Raw genomic sequence first — 22,725 nt, 5'->3', positions numbered from 1 at the left:
AAAGAAAAAACTGAACTAAATAGTGTGTTTAGTGATACAGCTGATACAAAGTATTCGGTTGTTCTGAATAACAACAACTAAAGACAAATAGGTGGGTACAGTAAGTTATAGAAAATATGAGAGAAAGTGAACTATGTTTACTTTCCAGTACAGTTCAGTCACTCACTCGTGTACAACTATTTGTGACCTCATGGACTGCAGCACACCAGGCTTCCCTGTCCTTCACCAACTCCCAGAGCTTGCTCAAACTGATGTTCATCAAGTAGGCAATGCCATCCAACCATCTCATCCTCTGTCATCCGCTTCTCCTCCTGCCTTCAATCTTTTCCAGCATCGGGGTCTTTTCAAATGAGTCAGTTCTTCTCATCATGTGCCAAAGTATTGGGAGTTTCAGCTTCAGCATCAGTCCTTCCAATGAATATTCAGGACTGATTTCCTTTAGGATGGACTGGTTGGATCTCCTTGCAGTCCAGGGGACTCTCAAGAGTCTTCTCCAACACCACAGTTCAAAAGCATCAATTCCTTGGCACTCAGCTTTCTTTCTACTCCAACTCTCACATCCATACTGGAAAATCCATAGCTTTGACTAGATGGACTGTTGTTGGCAAAGTAATGCCTCTGCTTTTTAATATGCTGCCTAGGCTGATCATAGTTTTTCTTCCAAGGAGCAAGCGTCTTTTAATTTCATGGCTGCAGTCACCATCTGCAGTGATTTTGGAGCCCCCAAAAATAAAGTTTGTCTCTCTTTCCATTGTTTCCCCATCTATTTCCCATGAAGTGATGGGACTAGATGCTATGATCTTACTTTTCGTTGAGCTTTAAGCTAACTTTTTCACTCTCCTCTTTCATTTTCATCAAGAGGCTCTTTAGTTCTTCTTCGCTTTCTATGATAATGGTGTCATCTGCATATCTGAGGTTATTGATATTTTTCCTGGCAGTCTTGATTACAGCTTGTAATTCATCCAGCCCAGCATGTTGCATGATGTACTCGGTATATAAGTTAAATAAGGAGGGTGATGATATACAGCCTTGACATACTCCTTTCCCAATTTGGAACCAGTCTGTTGTTCCATGACCAGTTCTAACTGTTGCTTCTTGACCTGCATACAGATTTTTCAGGAGACAGGTCAGGTGGTCTGGTATTCCCATCTCTTTCAGAATTTTCCACAGTTTGTTGTGATCCACATGGTCAAAGGCTTTGGTGTAGTCAATAAAGCAGAAGTAGATGTTTTTTCTGGAACTCTCTTCCTTTTTCGATGATCCAGTGGAGGTTGGTCTGGTTCCTCTGGCTTTTTTCTAAATCTAGCTTGATCATCTGGAAATTCTTGGTTCACATACTGCTGAAGCCTCGCTTGGAGAATGTTGAGCATTACTTTGCTAGTATGTGAGATGAGTGCAACTGTGAGTTAATTTGAGCATTCTTTGGCATTGCCTTTCTTTGGGATTGGAATGAAAACTGACCTTTTCCAGTCCTCTGGCCACTGCTGACGTTTCCAAATGTGCTGACATATTGAGTGCAGCACTTTCACAGCATCATCTTTCAGGATTTGAAAGAGCTCAACTGGAATTCCATCACCTCCACTAGCTTTGTTCTTAGTGATGCTTTCTAAGGCCCACTTGACTTCACATTCCAGGTTGTCTGGCTCTAGATGAGTGATAACACCATCATGATTATCTGGGTCGTGAAGCTCTTTTTTGTACAGTTCTTCTGTGTATTCTTGCCACCTCTCCTTAATATCTTCTGCTTCTGTCAGGTCCATACCATTTCTGTCCTTTATCGAGCCCATCTTTGCATGAAATGTTCCCTTGGTATCTCTAATTTTCTTGAGGAGATCTCTAGTCTTTCCCATTCTGTTGTTTTCCTCTATTTCTTTGCATTGATCACTGAGGAAGGCTTTCTTATCTCTCCTTGCTATTCTTTGTAACTCTGCATTCAGATGCTTATATCTTTCCTTTTCTCCTTTGCTTTTCTCTTCTTTTCTTTTCACAGCTATTTGTAAGGCCTCCCAGACAGCCATTTTGCTTTTTTGCATTTCTTTTCCATGGGGACGGTCTGGATCCCTGTCTCCTGTACAATGTCACGAACCTCATTCCATAGTTCATCAGGCACTCTATCTATCACATCTAGTCCCTTAAATCTATTTCTCACTTCCACTGTATAATCACAAGGGATTTGATTTAGGCCATACCTGAATGATCTACTGGTTTTCCCTACTTCCTTCAACTTAAGTCTGAATTCTGCAACAAGGACCTCATGATCTGAACCACAGTCAGCTCCCAGTCTTGTTTTTGCTGACTGTATTCAGCTTTTCCATCTTTGGCTGCAAAGTTAATCAACAATCTCATTTCAGTTTGACCATCTGGTGATGGTTAATAGAGTCTTCTCTTGTGTTGTTGGAAGGTGTTTGCTATGACCAGCACATTCTCTTGGCAAAACTCTGTTAGCCTTTGCCCTGCTTCATTTTGTATTCCAAGGCTAAATTTGCCTGTTAAACTCCAGGTAGCTCTTGATTTTCTACTTTTGTATTCCAGCCTCCTATAATGAAGAGGACATATTTTGGGGGTATTAGTTCTGGAAGGTCTTGTAGGTCTTCATGGAACTGGTCAACTTAGCTTCTTCAGCATTACTGGTCAGGGCATAGACTTGGATTACTGTGATATTGAATGGTTTACCTTGGAAACGAACAGAGAGCATTCTGTTGTTTTTGAGATTGCATCCAAATACTGCATTTTGGACTCTTTTGTTGACTACGATGGCTACTCCACTTCTTCTGAGGGATTCTTGCCCACAGCAGTAGATATAATGGGCATCTGAGTTAAATTCACCCATTCCAGGCCATTTTAGTTCACTGATTCCTAAAATGTCGATGTTCACTCTTGCCATCTCCTGTTTGACGACTTTCAATTTACCTTGATTCATGAACCTAACATTCCAGGTTCCTATGCAATATTGCTCTTTACAGCATCAGACTTTACTTCCATCTCCCATCACATCCACAGATGGGTGTTATTTTCACTTTGGCTCTGTCTCTTCATTCTTTCTGGAATTATTTCTCCACTCTTCCCCAGTAGCATTTCTCTTCTCCCCTGGAGAAGTCATCTTTCATGTACTAATTTTTTGCCTTTTCATGCTGTTCATGGGACTCTCAGGGCAAGAACACTGAGGTGGTTTGCCATTCACTTCTCCCGTGGACCACGTTTTGTCAGAACTCTCCACCATGACCCATCCATCTTGGGTGACACTATAAAGCATGGCTCATAGTTTCATTGAGCTAAACAAGGCTGTGGCCATGTGATCAGATTGGTTAGTTTTCTGTTACTGTGGTTTTCATTCTGTCTCCCCTCTAAGGGATAAGGATAAGAGGCTTATGGAAGCTTCCTGATTGGAGAGACTGTGGCAGAAACTAGGTCTTGTTCTGATGGGTGGGCCATGCTCAATTCAGTTCAGATGTTCAGTCGTGTCCAACTCTTTGCGACCCCCATGGACTGCAGCACGCCAGGCCTCCTTTTCCATCACCAACTCTCAGAGCTTACTCATACTCATGTCTACTGAGTCGGTGATGCCATCCAACCACCTCATCCTCTGTCATCCCCCTCCTCTCCTGCCTTCAATCTTTCCCAGCATCAGAGTCTTTTCAAATGAGTCAGTTCTTTGCATCACGTGGCCAAAGTATTGGAGTTTCAGCTTCAACATCATTTCTTCCAATGAATATTCAGGACTGATTTCTTTAGGGTGGACTGGTTAGACACCCTGTAGTCCAAGGGACTTTCATGAGTCTTCTCCAACATCACAGTTCAAAAGCATCAATTCTTTGATGCCCAGCTTTCTTCACAGTCCAACTCTCACATCCATGCATGACCACTGGGAAAATCATAGCCTTGACTAGACAGACCTTTGTTGGCAAAGTAATGTCTCTGTTTTTTAATAAGCTGTCTAGGTTAATAGCTAGGTTAATAGCTTTTCTTCCAAGGAGTAAGCGTCTTTTAATTTCATGGCTACAGTCACCATGTGCAGTGATTTTGGATCCTGAAAAATGAAGTCTGCTACTGCTTCCACTGTTTCCCCATCTATTTTCCATGAAGTGATGGGACTAGATGCCATGATCTTAGTTTTCTAAATGTTGAGCTTTAAGCCAACTTTTTCACTATCATTTACTTTCATCAAGAAGCTCTTCAGTTCTTCTTAGTTTTCTACCATAAGTGTGGTATCATCTGCATATCTGAGGTTATTGATATTTCTCCCAGAAATCTTCATTCCAGCTTGTGTTTCATCCAGCCCAGCATTTCTCATGATGTACTCTGCATATAAGTTAAATAATGAGGGTGACAATATACAGCCTTGATGTACTCCTTTTCCTATTTGGAACCAGACTCCATGTCCAGTTCTAACTGTTGCTTCCTGACCTGCATACAGATTTCTCAAGAGGCAGGTTAGGTGGTCTGGTATTCCCACCTCTTTCAGAATTTTCCACAGTTTGTGGTGATCCATGTGGTCAAAGACTTTGGCATAGTCAATAAAGCCAAAGTAGATGTTTTTCTGGAACTCTTGTTTTTTCGATGATCCAGCATATGTTGAAACAGTACGAAAAGGGGCCATGCTAAGTAAATCTTTAATTCAATTTTCTGTTGATGGGCAAGGCTGTGTTCCCTCCCTATTATGTAATCTGAGACCAAGCTATGGTGGAAGTAATGAAGACTAAGGCGACCTCCTTCAAAAGTTCCTCTGCACACACTGCCACAGTGAGTGCCCCAGACCCTGCAGCAGGCCACCACAGACCCACAACACCTCTGGTGACTTCTGGACACTCACAGGCAAGTCTGGGTCTGTCTCTTGTAGGATCACTGCTCCTTTCTCTTGGGTCCTGTTGTGCACAAGGTTTTGTTTGTGTCCTCCAAGAGTGTTTCCCCAGTCCTGTGTAAGTTCTGGTGGCTCTATGGTGGGGTTAATGGCAACCTCCTCCAACAGGCCTTATGCCACACCCAGGTCTGCTGCACCCAGAGCCCCTGACCCTGCAGCAGGCCACTTCAGACCCGTACCTCCACAGGAGACACTCAAACATTCAAAGGCAGTTCTGTCTCAGTCTCTGTGGGGTCTCCTGGTGTGCACAAGGTTATATTTGAGCCCTCTGAGTGTCTCTGGCAGGTATGGGGTTTGATTCTAAATGCAATTTTGCCCCTCCTACAGTCTTTGCTTTAGTTTATGATAAGTAAAAATATGAACAAAGCTAGTGGAGGTGATGGAATTCCAGTTGAGCTATTTCAAATCCTGAAAGATGACACTTTGAAAGTGCTGCACTCAATATGCCAGCAAATTGGGAAAACTCAGCAGCGGCCACAGGACTGGAAAAGGTCAGTTTTCATTCCAATCCCAAAGAAAGGCAATGCCAAAGAATGCTCAAACTACCGCACAATTGCACTCATCTCACACGCTAGTAATGCTCAAACTTCTCCAAGCCAGGCTTCAGCAGTACGTGAACTGTGAACTTCCAGATGTACACGTTGGTTTTAGAAAAGGCAGAGGAACCAGAGATCAAATTGGCAACATCTGCTGGATCATCAAAAAAGCAAGAGAGTTCCAGAAAAACATCTATTTCTGCTTTATTGACTATGCCAAAGCCTTTGACTATGTGGATCACGATAAACTGTGGAAAATTCTGAAAGAGATGGGAATACCAGACCACCTGACCTGCCTCTTGAGAAACCTATATGCAGGTCAGGAAGCAACAGTTATAACTGGACATGGAACAACAGACTTGTTCCAAATAGGAAAAGGAGTATGTCAAGACTATATATTGTCACCCTGCTTATTTTTTGTTGTTGTTGGATAATATTACTATTTATTTATTTATTCATTTAGCAGTTCAACTTGCTTTTTTTTTTGACAGAATAGAATTTTTATTTTTTTTTACTTTACAATATTGTATTGGTTTTGCCATGCATCAACATGAATCCACCATGGGTGTACACACTTATATGCAGAGTACATCATGAAAAACGCTGAGCTGGAAGAAGCACAAGCTGGAATCAAGATTGCCAGGAGAAATATCAATAACTCCAGATATGCAGATGACACTACCCTTATGGCAGAAAGTGAGGAGGAACTAAAAAGCCTCTTGATGAAAGTGAAAGAGGAAAGTGAAAAGGTTGGCTTAAAGCTCAACATTCAGAAAACAAAGATCATGGCATCCGGTCTCATCACTTCATGGGAAATAGATGAGGAAACAGTGGAGACAGTGTCAGACTTTATTTTGGGGGGCTCCAAAGTCACTGCAGATGGTGACTGCAGCCATGAAATTAAAAGACGCTTAAATCCTTGGAAGGTAAGTTATGACCAACCTAGATAGCATATTGAAAAGCAGAGATATTACTTTGCCAACAAAGACCCATAGTCTAGGCTATGATTTTTCCAGTGGTCACGTACGGATGTGAGAGTTGGGCTGTGAAGAAAGCTGAGCATTGAAGAATTGATGCTTTTGAACTGTGGTGTTGGAGAAGACTCTTGAGAGCCCCTTGGACTGCAAGGAGGTCCAACCAGTCCATCCCAAAGGAGATCAGTCCTGGGTGTTCATTGGAAGGACTGGTGCTGAAGCTGAAACCCCAATACTTTGGCCACCTCATGCAAAGAGTTGATTCATTGTAAAAGACGCTGATGCTGGGAGCGATTGGGGGCAGGAGGAGAAGAGGACAACAGAGGATGAGATGGATGGATGGTATCACCGACTCAATGGACATGAGTTTGTGTGAACTCCGGAAGTTGGTGATGCACAGGGAAGCCTGGCGTGCTGCAATTCGTGGGGTCGCAAAGAGTCGGACACGACTGAGTGACAGAACTGAACTGAACTGAGGTGAAAATAATGAATGTGGTATCACTTAAATGCATTAAAGTTTTGCCAAAGTTGGTTCAGAAATAAACTCATTTAAGATGTTTTAAAGTCTTCTGAATCCTTTACCAACAAATATTACTGCAAGATTGTAATTCAATTTTCTCTTTGTTAAAATGACAAACTGATCATTCAGTATTCACTCTTCTCCTTAAAATATGGACTAAATCTTTATTTACATGTGGGTCATCTCTCCAAATTGTAGAGGTCCTATATTTTTCCCAGAATAACTATGTGCTTTGGGTTGACTTTAGCATGCCTGGTATTGTTCTTAAATACAAACAAAAACTCCTCATTTCTGAAGTAATTCAAGTCCTTAAAATTATGTTACTTTCTGCTATTTTTGTCTTAGAACATTGTATTTGGCTTAATAGAGAGTAAAACTACAAACATTTGTTGTTCTCAAATACTTAATATTCTTACATGACAAACACACTGCAATTAATATTTTTTTATATCAACTTCCAAACAGGACTCTAATTTCAGAAATATAGAACTCCTTGAACACAGGAGTTAGAGGTGCTGATCCCCACACAGTTAAAAATCTGACTATAACTTTATAGTCAGTCCTTTTCATCCAGTTCTGCATCTGCAGATTCAATGAACCACAGATGGTGTAGTACTTAGCATGCATTTTTTTTAATCTGCATAAAAGTAGACATATGCAGTTCAAGCCCATGTTGTTCAAATGTCAACTGTAAAACTACTAAATACTTCTGCAACCCAAATTATGTGTCATCTCTTGGATTCCAAAGTATCAAAGGTTGACTTCTTCATGCTATACAAATTATAGTACTTACAAGCAAGAAGGATGCCAGAAACAATTAGATATGTTTGCTGTGCTCCATATTACTTTTAATCTTGGCACTATTCCTTGTTTTAAAGTCTTTGTTAAGTATATGTTTATCATTACAAACAACAGTCAAATGGTTTTCCAGAGTTGGCTGTCTGATTTTGCATTCCCACTAGCAATGCATGGGAGTCCAATTGATCCATATTCTCTAAGGTTTTTTAAAGTCATTCTATAGGTTTTACAGTAATATCTCATTGTGGCTTAAACTTACATTTCCTTAATGATTAATTGAGCATCTTTTCATGTGCTTATTTGTCATCCATGTGCCATCCATTCATCTTTGGTGAAGTAGTTAATCAAATATTTGGCCATTTTTAGGCTTAATTTCTTATTTTCAAATTTGAGTTTTTAATATATTCTAGACAGAAGTCCTTTGTCAGATATGTGATTTGAAAATACTTTCTGACATTTTGTGGCTGTGAGAAAACAATGTATTTCAGAGGGCAAAAGTTTTTCATTTCGATGAGGATCAACTTATCATTTTTTTTTCTTTTAAGGATCATGCTTTTGTTGTTCTAAGAACTCTACCTAATCCAGAGTCACTGCAATTGTCATCTACATTTTCTACCAGAAGTTTATGCTGAACAAGAAAAATAAAATATTTTACTTTTTAGTGTCATTTATTCATTCTCTGATGCCCTTTTTTTCATGTAGATCCAAGTTTCTGACCTACATCATTTTCCTTCTCACTTTAGAACTTCTTTTGATGTTTCTTGCAAGGTAATTCTCTTGGTGATAAATTATGTTTTTGTTTGAGAAAGTCTTCAGTTCTTTAATTTTGAAGAATAATTTTTCTCGATATATAATTTTAGGTTAGTGGGTTTCTTTTAACTTTATAAATAGTATATTTTTTTCTTATTTGCATGGTTTCTGATGAGAAGTCTGGTATAATTCTTATCTTTGATCCTCTGTAGGTAGGGATTTTTATCCCTCTCTCTGGATCCTTTTGTCTTTGGTTTTCTGCAATTTAAATATAACATGGTTAGATACAGATCTTTTTGGTATTTATCTTGCTTGATGTTGTCCGAAGCTCCTGGATGTGTGGTTTTCAATTCACTTACTTTTTTTTGTTTGTTTGTTTTTTTAAGGGGAAGAGTGACAGCTTCCAAGCTCTTTGCATATCAAAGTTGAAACTGGAAGTCCCCTCTGTTAGATTAAGGAGGTTGGGGGGGGGGGGTTTCTTTAAATAATGACTTTGTATTCTGTGTTCACCCTAAACTCACCTATTAATTCTTGGGTATTTTTGTAGATTCCTCAGTATTTTATACATAAACAATTAGGTTCTCTGCAAATAGAAATAGTTCTATTTCTGCCTTTGCAATCAGTATGCTTTTTTCCTCACTTATTGCACAGACTAGGACTAACAACATGATGTTGAGTAGAGTGATGAGGCATGCTCCCTTTTTCCAGGTCTTATGGAAATGAGTTCAGTCTTTCACCATTTAGTATACTGGTAGCTGTTAAGAAAGTTTCTATTTTCAGTTTTCTGAGATAATTTATCAAGACTAGATGTTTAACTTTATCAAATGATTTTTCTGCATATATGAAGATGATTATATTATTTCCTTCTTTGTATATGTTAATATTGTAAAATTTACTGATGTTCAATTGTGAACCAGATTTGCATTCTCAGGATAAAACCCTTTTGGTCATGACATATTATTCTTCTTATATATTACTCTATTCAGTTTGTTAATATTTTGTTGAGTACTTTTACATTTTATCCACAAGGGATACCATTCTCAAAATTTCTTCAATTGACTGGAACTTCCCTGGTGGTACAGTGGCTAGGACTTCATGCTCCCAATGCAGGGAACACAGGTTCAAGCCCTAGTCAGGGAACTAAGATCCAACATGTCCCATGGCACAGCCTAAAAAATATTTCTTCAAATGCCTTTTTAGAGATCTGTTATCACAGAAATGCTGATATCATAAAAATGTATTAGAGATTATTCTTTCTTCTTCTATTTTGTGGAAAATATCTGTAGAATAAGAAACAGTCTAATTTCTTGTGTATTTTGTAGAATTCGCCAGTGAATACATCACCAAATGGAATTTTCTATTGGAAGTATTTCCACTACAAATTCAGTTTATTTAATAGGTTTAATACTATTTAGGTTATGTACTTCTTCTTGAGTGACTTTAGGTAGTTTGCATCTTTAAAGAATTGTTCCATTTCATTTAAATTATCACCTTTATTTGCACAGAGTTGTTCATAGAAAATTCTATGTTGTGCTTAGTCACTCACCTGTGTCCAAGTCTTTGCAATCCCATGGACTGTAGCCCACCAGGCTCCTCTGTCCATAAGGATTCTCCAGGTAAGAATATTGGAGTGGGTTGCATGCCCTCCTCCAGGGGATCCTTCCAATCCAGGGATCGAACCCACGTCTCTGGTATTTCAGGCAAATTCTTTACCAGCTGAGCCACCATGGAGGCCAAAATCCCAGTTGACTATAGAGATTTATCAATCCTGTTGATCTCTTAAAAGAACACATTTTTGTTTCACTGATGCGTTGTGCTTCTCTGTTTCTATTTCATTGATTTCTGTTGTTTATTATGTCTTTTCTTCTGTTTATTTTTTGCTTGATTTGCTTTTCTTTTTCTAATTTCTTAAAGAGAAAGCTTAAATTATTTACTGGAGACTCTTAAAATAAGCAGATAATCCAAGACTTTTTCCTCTAAGCATTGTTTAGTTGTAGGCCACCAATTTTAATATGCTGTATTTTTATTTTCTTTCAGTGCAAAGTATTTTCTAACTTCCCTTGACAATTATCTTTTACCTATGGGTTATTTAGAGGGTTTCTTCTTTTTTGACATTTGAGAAGTTTCCAATTTTAAAAAAGAACCAAACACAAATTCTAGAGTCAAAGAACTCAACAAATGCAGTAGAATTCACTGAAAATAGAGTAGGTCAGATGGAAGAGAGAGTAAGTGAGCTAAGACAGGAATCAAAAAATAATTTCAGCAGAAGATGAGAAAGAACCAAGGATTTTGAAAGTAAAAAAAAAAAAAAAAAATCCCTGCAAGAGCTATCAGACTCCATTATGAGAGCCAACATAAGAATAATAAATACACCAGAAAGAGAAAAAGAAAGGGAGCAAAGGAAATAATAGCTGAGGAATTCCAATCCTGGGCAAAGACCAAGACTTACAAATCCATGAATTTAATTGAACATCTTATTATCTCAGTGCAAAACGACATTCTCCAAGACTCATTATAAGGAAGCTATCAAAAGTCAATGATACAGAAAAAAATCTTAAGGACTGCTATGAGGATGTGGAGGGGGAGTAACCTAAGAACCACAACAACAAAAACCACTAGACAATCATCTAATTTCTCAACAGAAACTCTACAGGCAAGGAGGGAGTAGAATGACACACAGAAAATATTGAAAGCTAAAAATGACAGAATACTCTATCAAGCAAAGTTATCCTTCAGATATGTAGAAGAAATCAAGGCTTTCCTAGATAAACAAAAGCTGAGGAAGTTCACCTCCATCAAACCTGCCCTACAAGAACTGTTGAAAGGAACTCTTCTATCTGAAAAGACAAAAGTTCACAAAACTCTGAGTAAAGTGATAAACAGGATTAGGAAAATGTAACTCTATTTTAGAAAAGGTTTAAACATTTAATTTTAATTGTTTAAATTAAAACAATTTTTCCCTGCATAAAAGTTACAGGGAAAAAATCACTAATACAAACTAAAGCTACTGTATTTCAGTAATGAACTCACAGCATAAAAAGATAATTTCTGGCAGCAAAATTATAAAAGGGGAAGAACAAAAGGATAGGACCCATATGAGTAAATGAAGATAAATTGCTATCAGTAAAAAAGGACTTTAATTTATTAGATATTTTATGCAACTTCACAATAACCACGGGGCCTCCCCAGTGGCTCAGTAGTAAAAAATCCTCCTGCAATGCAGGAGAAGCAGGAGACACAGATTCAGTCCCTGAGTGAGGTAGATCCCCTAGCGGAGGAAATAGCAACCCATTCCAATATTCTTGCCAGAAAAATCCCATAGACAGAGGAGACTGGAAGTTTACACTCCACAGGGTTGCAAAGAGTCAGACATGACTGAGCAACTGAGCACTCCCAAATGCATGGTAACCACAAAATAAAAACATTTAAAAGGGGGGAAATTGAGTACACTATCATGGAAAACCACCAATTTAAAAAGCTATAAAAAAAGAAAACTATACACAATGGTACTGAGGAACTTATTTGTAGGACAGGAATACAGACACAGATGTAGAGTATGGGCTTGGGTGGGACGGAGTGAGTGGGACGAATTTAGAGAGTAACACTGAAGTATATATACACTGCTTTTGAACTGTGGTGTTGGAGAAGACTCTTGAGAGTCCCTTGGACTGCAAGGAGATCCAACCAGTCCATTCTGAAGGAGATCAGCCCTGGGATTTCTTTGGAAGGAATGATGCTAAAGCTGAAATTCCAGTACTTTAGCCACCTCATGCGAAGAGTTGACTCACTGGAAAAGATTCTGATGCTGGGAGGGATTCGGGGCAAGAGGAGAAGAGGACGACAGAGGATGAGATGGCTGGATGGCATCACTGACTCGATGGATGTGAGTCTGGGTGAACTCCGGGAGTTGGTGATGGACAGGGAGGCCTGGCGTGCTGCGATTCATGGGGTCACAAAGAGTCGGACACGACTGAGCAATTGATCTGACCTGATCTGATGTATAAAATAGATCACTAGTGGGAAGCTGCTACATAACACAGGGAGCCCAACTCAGTGCTCTGTGAAGACCTATAGGGGTGGGATGGTTGGGGGGTAGCTCAAGTGGGAAGGGATATAAATAAATACTTATGGCTGATCTGTGTGTGGTACAGCACAAAGCAACACAATGTTGTAAAGAAATTATCCTCCAACTTAAAATAAAATTTTAAAGTTGTTTTTTAATTTTTAGAAAAAGCTTTACAGAGAGATTGGCCAAGATAACAGAGTAGGAAGACCTTCAGTTCACTTCCTCTCCTGGGTTCACCAAAATTACAACTATTTACAGAGCAACTATTTATGAGAAAGAGCAGAATTGAGCAGGAAAAAAAAAAAATCTACAAGTAATATATAAAGAAGAAATCATGAGACATATAGGAGGGGTGAGGTCAAAGTTCCCTGCTGGGCAATCCACAAATGAGAGGTTAACTGCAATTGTAGAAGTTTTTCCCAAGAAGCAATGGTTCTGAGTCCTACACTGGGCTCCCCAGCCAAGGGGTCCTGTACCAGTAAGATTAACGCCCCAGAACATTTGTTGATGAAGGCCAGTAGGCTTAATTTTGGGAGATCCAGAGGGCGGTGGAAAATAGAAACTCCATTTTTTTTTTTTTTTTTTTTTCTGAGTGACTTTCATTTTATTCTTCATTATAACCATTCTGAGGATTTGTTTTTGTTTTTGTTTTTAATTTTTTTTAATTTAATTTTTTTTTAATTTTTTTTTAATTTTTTAATTTTTTTTTTTAATTTCAGGTATACACGTGCTCCCCATCCTGAACCAGTCAGGATGGGGAGACTCCATTCTTAAAGGGCAAACACAAAATCTCCCACGATCTAAGGCAGAAGCAGAAATTTGAAAGAAGCCTGGTTCAGACCCATTGGCTGATGTTAAACAGTCTCCCAGAGAGGCAAGAGGTAACTAGAGCTTATATTGGAGACAAAGACACTGTAGCAGCCATCTTCAGGAGCTCATTCTACCACATGGACATTGGTGCTGTCAAGCACCATTTTTCAACCTTCCCTCCAGTTTATTAGCACTGGGACCCAGCCCAACCTACCAGTCTGTCAGCACCAGTATTGAAACACCTCATTTCAGTTCAGTTCAGTCGCTCAGTCATGTCTGACTCTTTGCAACCCCATGAATAACAGCATGCCAGGCATTCCTGTCCATCACCAACTCCCGGATTTATCCAAACCCATGTCCATCAAGTCGGTGATACCATCCAGCCATCTCATCCTCTGTTGTCCCCTTCTCCTCCTGCCCTGAATCCCTCCCAGCATCAGAGTCTTTTCCAATGAGTCAACTCTTCGCAAGAGGTGGCCAAAATACTGGAGTTTCAGCTTTAGCATCATTCCTTCCAAAGAAATCCCAGGGCTGATCTCCTTCAGAATGGACTGGCTGGATCTCCTTGCAGTCCAAGAGACTCTCAAGAGTCTTCTCCAACACCACAGTTCAAAAGCATCAATTCTTCGGTGCTCAGCTTTCTTCACAGTCCAACTTTCACATCCATACATGACCACTGGAAAAACCATAGTCTTGGCTAGATGGACCTTTGTTGGCAAAGTAATATCTCTGCTTTTGAATATGCTATCTAGGTTGGTCATAACTTTCCTTCCAAGGAGTAAGCGTCTTTTAATTTCATGGCTGCAGTCACCATCTGCAGTGATTTTGGGCCCCCCCAAAATACAGTATGACACTGTCCACTGTTTCCCCATCTACTTCCCATGAAGTGATGGGACCAGATGCCATGATCTTCGTTTTCTGAATGTGGAGCTTTAAGCCAACCTTTTCACTCTCCTCTTTCACTTTCATCAAGAGGCTCTTTTGCTCATCTTCACTTTCTGCCATAAGGATGGTGTCATCTGCATATTTGAGGTTATTGATATTTCTCCCGGCAATCTTGATTCCAGCTCGTGGCCAAGCCAACTACCAAGGTGGGGACATAGCCCCACTCACCAGCAATCAGGCTGCCTTATGACACCCTGAGCCGATAGGTGACCATGACACAGCCCATACACTAGACAGGCACTAGCCCCAGGACTTCCAAGGTCCTGCAGCCAGAGATCCTAGAACCCAGCTCTGCCAGCAAGTGGACTGGCACTAGCTCTAAGACTCAGCTTCAACCACTGGTGGGTGGGAACCAGCAACAGGATCTCTTGGGCACAGAGCCTACTGACCAGCAGGTGAACACCAGACCCAGTACCAGTGCAGCACCAGAACATGCCATAGCAGGGCCTAAAGCACACATCAGCAGGGCCTAAAGCACACATCAGCAGGCTGTTACCACCATAGGACTCCCTAGGTCACAGTCCTACCCACCAGAAAGCCAACACCAATTCTGAGACACACTGGGCCCCTCACCCAGCTGTCCCAGGATACAGCCCCACCCACTAGTGGGCTCACAAAAGCTTTTGGACACCTTGAACTTCACAGTCAGTTGTGTAAGAAACCAGCTCCACACAACAGCAGGCCACACCAGCTCTAGGACCCACAGGACCCTGCAGCCAGAGATCTCAACACCTGACTCTACCCACCAGTGAACTAGCACTAGCCCATGATGGCCCAGGCCTTGGCCACACTAGCAAGTCACATTAGCACCAAGATCCCTTAGATTTCTCAGTCAGTCAATTTGGGATCAAGCCCTGCTGCTGCTGCTGCTGCTGCTAAGTCGCTTCAGTCGTGTCCGACTCTGTGCGACCCCATAGAGAGCAGCCCACCAGGCTCCCCCGTCCCTGGGATTCTCCAGGCAAAAGAACACTGGAGTGGAGTTGCTATTATAAATCTCACAGTAACCAGGAGCCACAAATCTACAACAGATACACACACAAAAAAAGAGAAAGGAATCCAAACATAACACTAAATGCAGTCATTAAATCACAAGGAAAAAGGACAAAAGAAGATGAAAGGAACAAAAAAGAACTATAAAAATAATTAGTATATTGTTATTTAGTAGCTAAGTTATATCCAACTCTTTTGTGACCCCATGGACTGTAGTCCACCAGGCTTCTCTGTCCATGGGATTTCCCAGGCAAGAATACTGGAGTTGCCATTTCCTTCTCCAGGAGGTCTTCCTAACTCAGAGATCAAATCCATTATTTCCTGCATTGGCAGGCAGATTCTTTACTGCTGAGCCACAAAGGGAGCCTGGTAATTAGTATATACCCACCAGTAATTACTTTAAATATAAATGGACTAAATGCTCCAACCAAAAGACAAAGAGTGGCTGAATGAATAAAAAAACAAGACCTGTATATATGGTACTTACAAGAGATTCACTCCGGATCTAAAGACACACATACAGAAAAAGAAGGAGGTGGAAAAAGACACTGCATGCAAATGGAAACAAAAAGCCAGAAAGAAATAGAAAATATCAACAGACAAATTATCAGTACTGAAACTGAATCAGTATTTTAAAAAAAATCCCAACAAAATCCAGGATCACAGGGTTTCAATGCTGAATTATATCAAACATTTAGAAAACAGTTAACATATATCCTCCCCAAAACATTCCCAAAAACTGCAGAGGAAGGAATGCTTCTAACTCATTCTATGAGGCCAGTATCACCCTAATACCAAAACCAAAGATAGGACACACACAGAAAAAATTACAGGTACAAAAATTCTCAACAAAATATTAAAAACTGTATTCAACAATACATTAAAAGATCCATACACTATGATCAAGTGGGATTCATCCCAGGGACATAAGAATGCTTCAGTATCCACAAACCAAACAATATGATACACCACAATGACAAGCCGAAAAACAGAGATGATATGATCACCTCAACAGATGCAGAAAAGCTTGTGACAAAATTCAACATCTATAACAAAAAGACTCTCAACAAAGTGGGTATTAAAGGAACATATACAAACATAAGAAAGACCATGTATAAGTCCATAGCTAACATCATATCCAAAGGTGAAAAGCTGAAAGCATTTCCTCCAATATCAAGATCAAAACAAGGATGCCCACTCTCACTGTTTTTATTCAACATGGTATTGGAAGTACCAGCCATAGCAATGAGAGAAGAAAAAGAATCTAAATTAGAAAGGAAGAACTAAAACTGTTTGAAAATGATAAGATACTATACAAGCAAAATCCTAAAGCCACCAAAAAACTACTAGAATTCATAAATAAGTTTAAATAATTATAAATAAATAATTTATAAAATTTATAAATAAATAATTTTTAAATAAATTTATAAATAAATCTGGTAAAGCTGCAGGATACAAATGAACTATCAGAAAGAGAATTAAGAAAATTCTTAATTTCTTAAGAATAAAACAAAAAGAATAAAACACCTAGGAATAACTAAGGAAGTAAAGAAGTGAACTCAGAAAAGTACAAGATGTTGATGAAATAAATGAAGACAATACAAACAGATGGAAGGATACACAGTGTTCATGGACTGGAACATTAAAATATTGCTAAGATGACAATATTACATAGGCCATCTATAAATTCAATGCAATTCCTATCAAAATATCAATGGCATTTTTCATATATCTAGAACAAATAACTTAAAATTTTTCATGGAAACACAAAAGAGACTGAAGAGCCAAAACAATCTTGAGAAAGAAGAAAAGAGCAGGAGGAATAAAGTTTCCTGATTTCAGACTATACTACAAAGCAACAGTAATCAAAACAATATGGTACTTGGACAGAAACAAATATATAGGTCAATGGATCAGAATAGAGAGCCAAGAAATAATCCCACACATATATATCCAAAGAAAAGGAAAACACTCTTTTGAAAAGATACATGCACCCCAATGTTCATAATGGCATTATTTATAATAGCCAAGATATGGAAGCAACCTAAGTATCCATCAACATATGAATGGATAAAGAAGATATGCTATACACACACACACACACACAAAATGGTATAACTCTTCTATGTAGTATATATATATATATATATATATATATATATATATATATACATACAATGGTATACTCTTCAGCCACAAAAAAGAAGGAAATCTTGCCATTTGCAACAAAGAACTTGAAGGGTATTATATACGTGACATAAGTCATATAGAGAAAGACAAATACTGTGTATTTTCACTTACATATGGACTCTACAAAGCAAAACAAACAAATTAACATAACACAACAGAAACAGACTAATCCTAAATGCAAACAAATTGAACTCATCAATAAAAAGTCACAGAGTGGCTGGATGAATTAAAAAAACAAGACCCAACAATGATGCTGACTCAAGACACTCATTTCAGCTATAAAGACATACACAGGATCCAAGTGAATGAGGTACAAGATGATACTCCAAGCAAATGATAACCAAAAGAAAATGGGTGTAGCCATACTTAGGACAGACTGATCTCAATCCAAAAATGATAGCAAGAGATAAAAATAAACATATATGATGATATAATGATAAAGCTGTCACTGTATCAAGAAGATATAGCAATCATATATTTACAACACCAAGGATTTAGGGAAGAAACAGAGAATAGGGTACCCTAACAAAATTAGGGTACTTCAGTTCAGTTCAGTTGCTCAGTCATGTCTGACTCTCCACGACCCCATGAATTGCTGCATGCCAGGCATCCCTGTCTACAGCCAACTCCCGGAGTTTACCCAAACTCATGTCCATCGAGTTAGTGATACCATCCAGCCATCTCATCCTCTGTCGTCCCCTTCTCCTCTTGCCCCCAATCCCACCCAGCATCAGACTCTTTTCCAATGAGTCAACTCTTCGCATGAGGTGGCCAAAGTACTGGAGTTTCAGCTTTAGCATCATTCCCTCCAAAGAAATCCCAGGGCTGATCTCCTTCAGAATGGACTGGTTGGATCTCCTTGCAGTCCAAGGGACTCTCAAGAGTCTTCTCCAACACCACAGTTCAAAAGCATCAATTCTTCGGCACTCAGCCTTCTCCACAGTCCAACTCTCACATCCATACATGACCACAGGAAAAACCATAGCCTTGACTAGACAAACCTTTGTTGGCAAAGTAATGTCTCTGCTTTTGAATATGCTATCTAGGTTGGTCATAACTTTCCTTCCAAGGAGTAAGCGTCTTTTAATTTCATGGCTGCAGTCACCATCTGTAGTGACTTTGGAGCCCAAAAAATAAAGTCTGACACTGTTTCCACTGTTTCCCCATCTATTTCCCATGAAGTGATGGGACCAGATGCCATGATCTTCGTTTTCTGAATGTGGAGCTTTAAGCCAACTTTTTCACTCTCCTCTTTCACTTTCATCAAGAGGCTTTTGAGTTCCTCTTCACTTTCTGCCATAAGGGTGGTGTCATCTGCATATCTGAGGTTATGGATATTTCTCCCAGCAATCTTGATTCCAGCTTGTGCTTCTTCCAGCCCAGCGTTTCTCATGATGTACTCTGCATAGAAGTTAAATAAGCAGGGTGACAATATACAGCCTTGACATACTCCTTTTCCTATTTGGAACCAGTCTGTTGTTCCATGTCCAGTAATATCATGGTAACACACTGTTTAACAAGCACACGTAAGGGTCATCTGACTCTTAAGGAAATGTACCTTTCTTTGAATTACCATGTTCTACTGATTAGGGTGCAACTATGTAAAGTTAGATGGTGACTTGTAGACAACTAATAAAAGTGGAAATGATTTTTGTCTAATAGAGATGTACATGATTTTTTATAAAAAAGATAACTCCAAAAAGATATCTTCATTGCCATATAGTATATTAACACGGTAACATACTAGGTTTGTATCCAACTTAACAATGTGATTTCAGCATTTCTTTGTTGCTCTGACTATAAGCATGTTGAGTTCTTACTTCTTTTAAGTGTCATTCTGCTTATTTCATTAATGTGCTAAATAAGATTATAATCTGCTCACTATATGCATAAGAATTGCATTTTCATACTTTTGAGATTTTTTAAGATTGAAGCTTTTGAACTGTGGTGCTGGAGAAGACTCCTGAAAGTCCCTTGGACTGCAAGGAGATCAAATCAGTCAATCTTAAAGGAAATCAACCCTTAATGTTCATTGGAAGGACTGATACTGAAGCTGAAGCTCCAATACTTTGGACACCTGATGCAAAGAGATGACTCATTGGAAAAGACCCTGGTGGTGGGAAAGACTGAGGGCAGGAGAAGGGGGCAACAGAGGATGAGATGGTTGGATGGCATCACCGACTCAATGGACATGAGTTTGAGCAACCTCTAGGAGGTGTTGAAGGACAGGAAAGCCTGGTGTGCTGCAGTCCATGGGGTCAAAAAAAGTTGGATGTGACTTAGTGACTGAACAACTTTTGAGATTTATACTTTCACAAAAGGATATAAAAATGCTCCACAGAAATTTTGGCTTTACTAGTAAAATAAGAACTCAGCTGATCTTCCAGGGACAATTTGCAGAACTTCGTATCTCTTTTTATTTCATTATTCAGTTTAGTTTAGTCACTCAGTCATGTCCGACTCTTTGTGACCCCATGGACTGCAGCACGCCAGGCTTCCCTGTCCATCACCAACTTCCACAGCTTGCTCAAACTCATGTCCATTGAGTCGGTGATGCCATCCAATCATTTCATCCTCTGTCACCCCTTTCTCCTCCTGCCTTCAATCTTTCCCAGCATCTGGGTCTTTTCCAATGAGTCAGTTCTTTGTACCAGATGGCCAAAGTATTGGAGTTTCAACTTCATCATCAGTCCTTGCAATGAATATTCATGACTACTGGAAAAACCACACATGACTACTAGAAAAACCATTATAGATCACACTAATTTTCACAAGCAATCTCAAGAATAATAACTATACCAACAAATTTAAGTTGTTCCCAACTCCTTGCCACCCCATGGACTGTAGCCTGCCAGGCTCCTCTGTCCATGGGATTTTCCAGGAGAAAATACTGGAGTGGGTTGCCATTTCCTTCTTGAGGGGATCTTCCTGACCCAGGGATTGAACTTGAGTCTCCTGCACTGCAGGCAGACTCTTTACCAGTGAATCACCAAGCAAGCCCCCAAATAGATCAGCTGATCTTCCAGGGACAATTCCCAGAACTTCTGTATCTATTTTTATTTCACTATACTATTTCACAAACTATTTAATTTTCATAAGTAATCTCAAGAATAATAACTTTACTGTCAAATAATAATCAACTCACCACCACCATCAATTCATAACTATACCCAACCAATAAAGAGCACCCAGAAAAACCTTTGCAAATTAAAGAATTTCTTTGCTCTGAAAAATTATCCAATTTACAAACGTTTTAAATAATGTGCCAACACCACTTTGACTACTTCTGACTGCATAGCATGCAAGCAAAGAAAGCTCTACAAACAAACCAAAAAATAAAGCCCCCTAGATAATCATATTTGAAGTCAAGGTTTCAGAATACTCTTCAGTAACCAGACTAAAGGTATAACTAAACACTGCAAACAGATAAAACAAAACTATTAATCCTAAAACATACAGATAACATTACTAAAATAATATATCCAATCCCATCACTTATGGTAAGTAAGACTTTTACAAACCATACATTACACAACAAATATTGTAATAGCCTTCTCATTTGGAATACATATTTGTCAAAACATTACCTATGGCTATCAGGGCTTCTATGAGCGGCACTAGTGGTAAAGAATCCATCTGCTGAAACAGGAGATTTAAGAGATGTGGGTTTGAACCCTGGGTCGGGAAGCTCCCCTGAGGAGGAAATGGCAACCCACTCCAGTATTGCCTGTGGGACTTTCATGGAGGTCCAGGTGTTGAATCTGCCTTCCAATGCATAATATTCTTGACTGGAAAATCCCATTGTCAGAGGAGCCTGGAGGGCTACAGTCCAGAGGGTCACAAAGAGTCAGATACAAATGAAGCGACTTAGCATGTGGCTAATTAAACCAATATATACTGTACATACTAATGGAGCCTCTCTAGTCTGTATATTTCTATTTATTCATATATGATGAGACATATACAGAGCCTACATACACACAGAAACCTGGAATATCAGATGTATCCCTTTATTTCTCACATGGAAACAACATTTATAGGCTATGTACTCATATGAGAATAAGTATTCTGAGGTGATACAATCATTACAAATCAATGTTCAGCTATCCCTTACAGTAACACTTCTTAAAAGAAAGAATTTCAAGTGGATAAGTATCTCTTTATGTAAGTCTTTACTTTTCACTTTTAACATGAAAAAGGATCAAATCAGTCTTCAGGATTAACATCAAATGTAAATAAATCCATTCCACCTAGTATATAATCAAAAGTCCCTGAAGATTTATTTTCCTAATTATACAACTACCTGATAGGACAGCCATTACCACAGCTGACATCTAACTACTGTAGCTCTGCTGCCATAGGTGCTAGCGATATGAGTGTCTGCTGTCTGTCCTGCTCAGATGTTTGTTGTCAAAATCAGACTGAAAATGAGTGTATCTGATTGGTGAAACCTAGGTCACATGGATTCCCTGTAGATATGATAACCTGGAAAATGTAAGTTGCTTTTTCTTTAACTATTTTCAGAAGGCAGGCTTGACTTTTATCACATGTAAATCTGACTTTCTATTCAGGATAATTCTAAATTCTCTAACTTGTTATTGAAACACTGCCAGGAATCAAACTCCAGTCTCCCACATTGCAGGCAGATTCTTTACCATCTGAGCCACCAGGGAAGCCCCAAGTTCAAGAAATTCTTGGATTAAAAGGAAGTAAATGACCAAGAATAAGTTTAAAGCTTGTTTTCAGAATTTCCAGCAGCAATTAGACTGACTACATTACTGGAATAACATTCCTGTGAATTCTAACTATAATCATGCTACCAAACTGGGATGAAATTGTGTGCACACTTGCCTATCCTTATCTAAAGGCTTTATCTCCAGGAGCAGCACATGACCTCATACAGAAGAGGGAGTTCAAGGCAGGTTTCTTGAAGTGGAGAACGTGTCTTACCGGAGCATGTGAAAACCATTTGCCTGCATTCAGAGTCGACAGGAAATCCCAATCAAATAAGGAAGGGTGTGTCAAAGAGGCATTTGGCAGGACCTCCTTGATATTGGTTGTTCTTCTCAGGTCAGAGTCATGCATGAGAAAAGGCACATGATCATAACTGCAGGCAGAGAGGGAGAAGAGCAGAAAAGGTAGATAGGCTGAATTCAGCCACCCTGGCAGACTGGGTTCTCAAAAAGCCTATCAAGTTCACGAGTCTTACTAGGTTCCTTACTCCCTCCCTTATCTTAGCAGAGGATTAAGTACAGGAATTTATACTTTTATATTAATATTTTTCTGCC

The 22,725-nt window shown here is 39.3% G+C and overlaps 1 protein-coding gene across 10 annotated transcripts in view; it reads right to left on the bottom strand.

Annotated features, from left to right (window-relative positions):
- LOC133241095 (glycerophosphodiester phosphodiesterase domain-containing protein 4-like) overlaps window positions 1–22,725 on the bottom strand; it is a 173,786-nt gene that overhangs the window by 68,443 nt on the left and 82,618 nt on the right. For all 10 annotated transcript variants that reach the window (XM_061406179.1, XM_061406181.1, XM_061406178.1 and 7 more), the window contains one exon: window positions 22,388–22,544. In XM_061406179.1, the coding sequence (XP_061262163.1) occupies window positions 22,388–22,544 (157 nt within the window). The remainder of the gene's footprint in view (window positions 1–22,387; window positions 22,545–22,725) is intronic.

This window comes from Bos javanicus, chromosome 29, assembly GCF_032452875.1.
Source record: "Bos javanicus breed banteng chromosome 29, ARS-OSU_banteng_1.0, whole genome shotgun sequence".
Taxonomy (NCBI): domain Eukaryota; kingdom Metazoa; phylum Chordata; class Mammalia; order Artiodactyla; family Bovidae; genus Bos; species Bos javanicus.
This window is presented reverse-complemented; position numbering and strand designations above follow the sequence as displayed.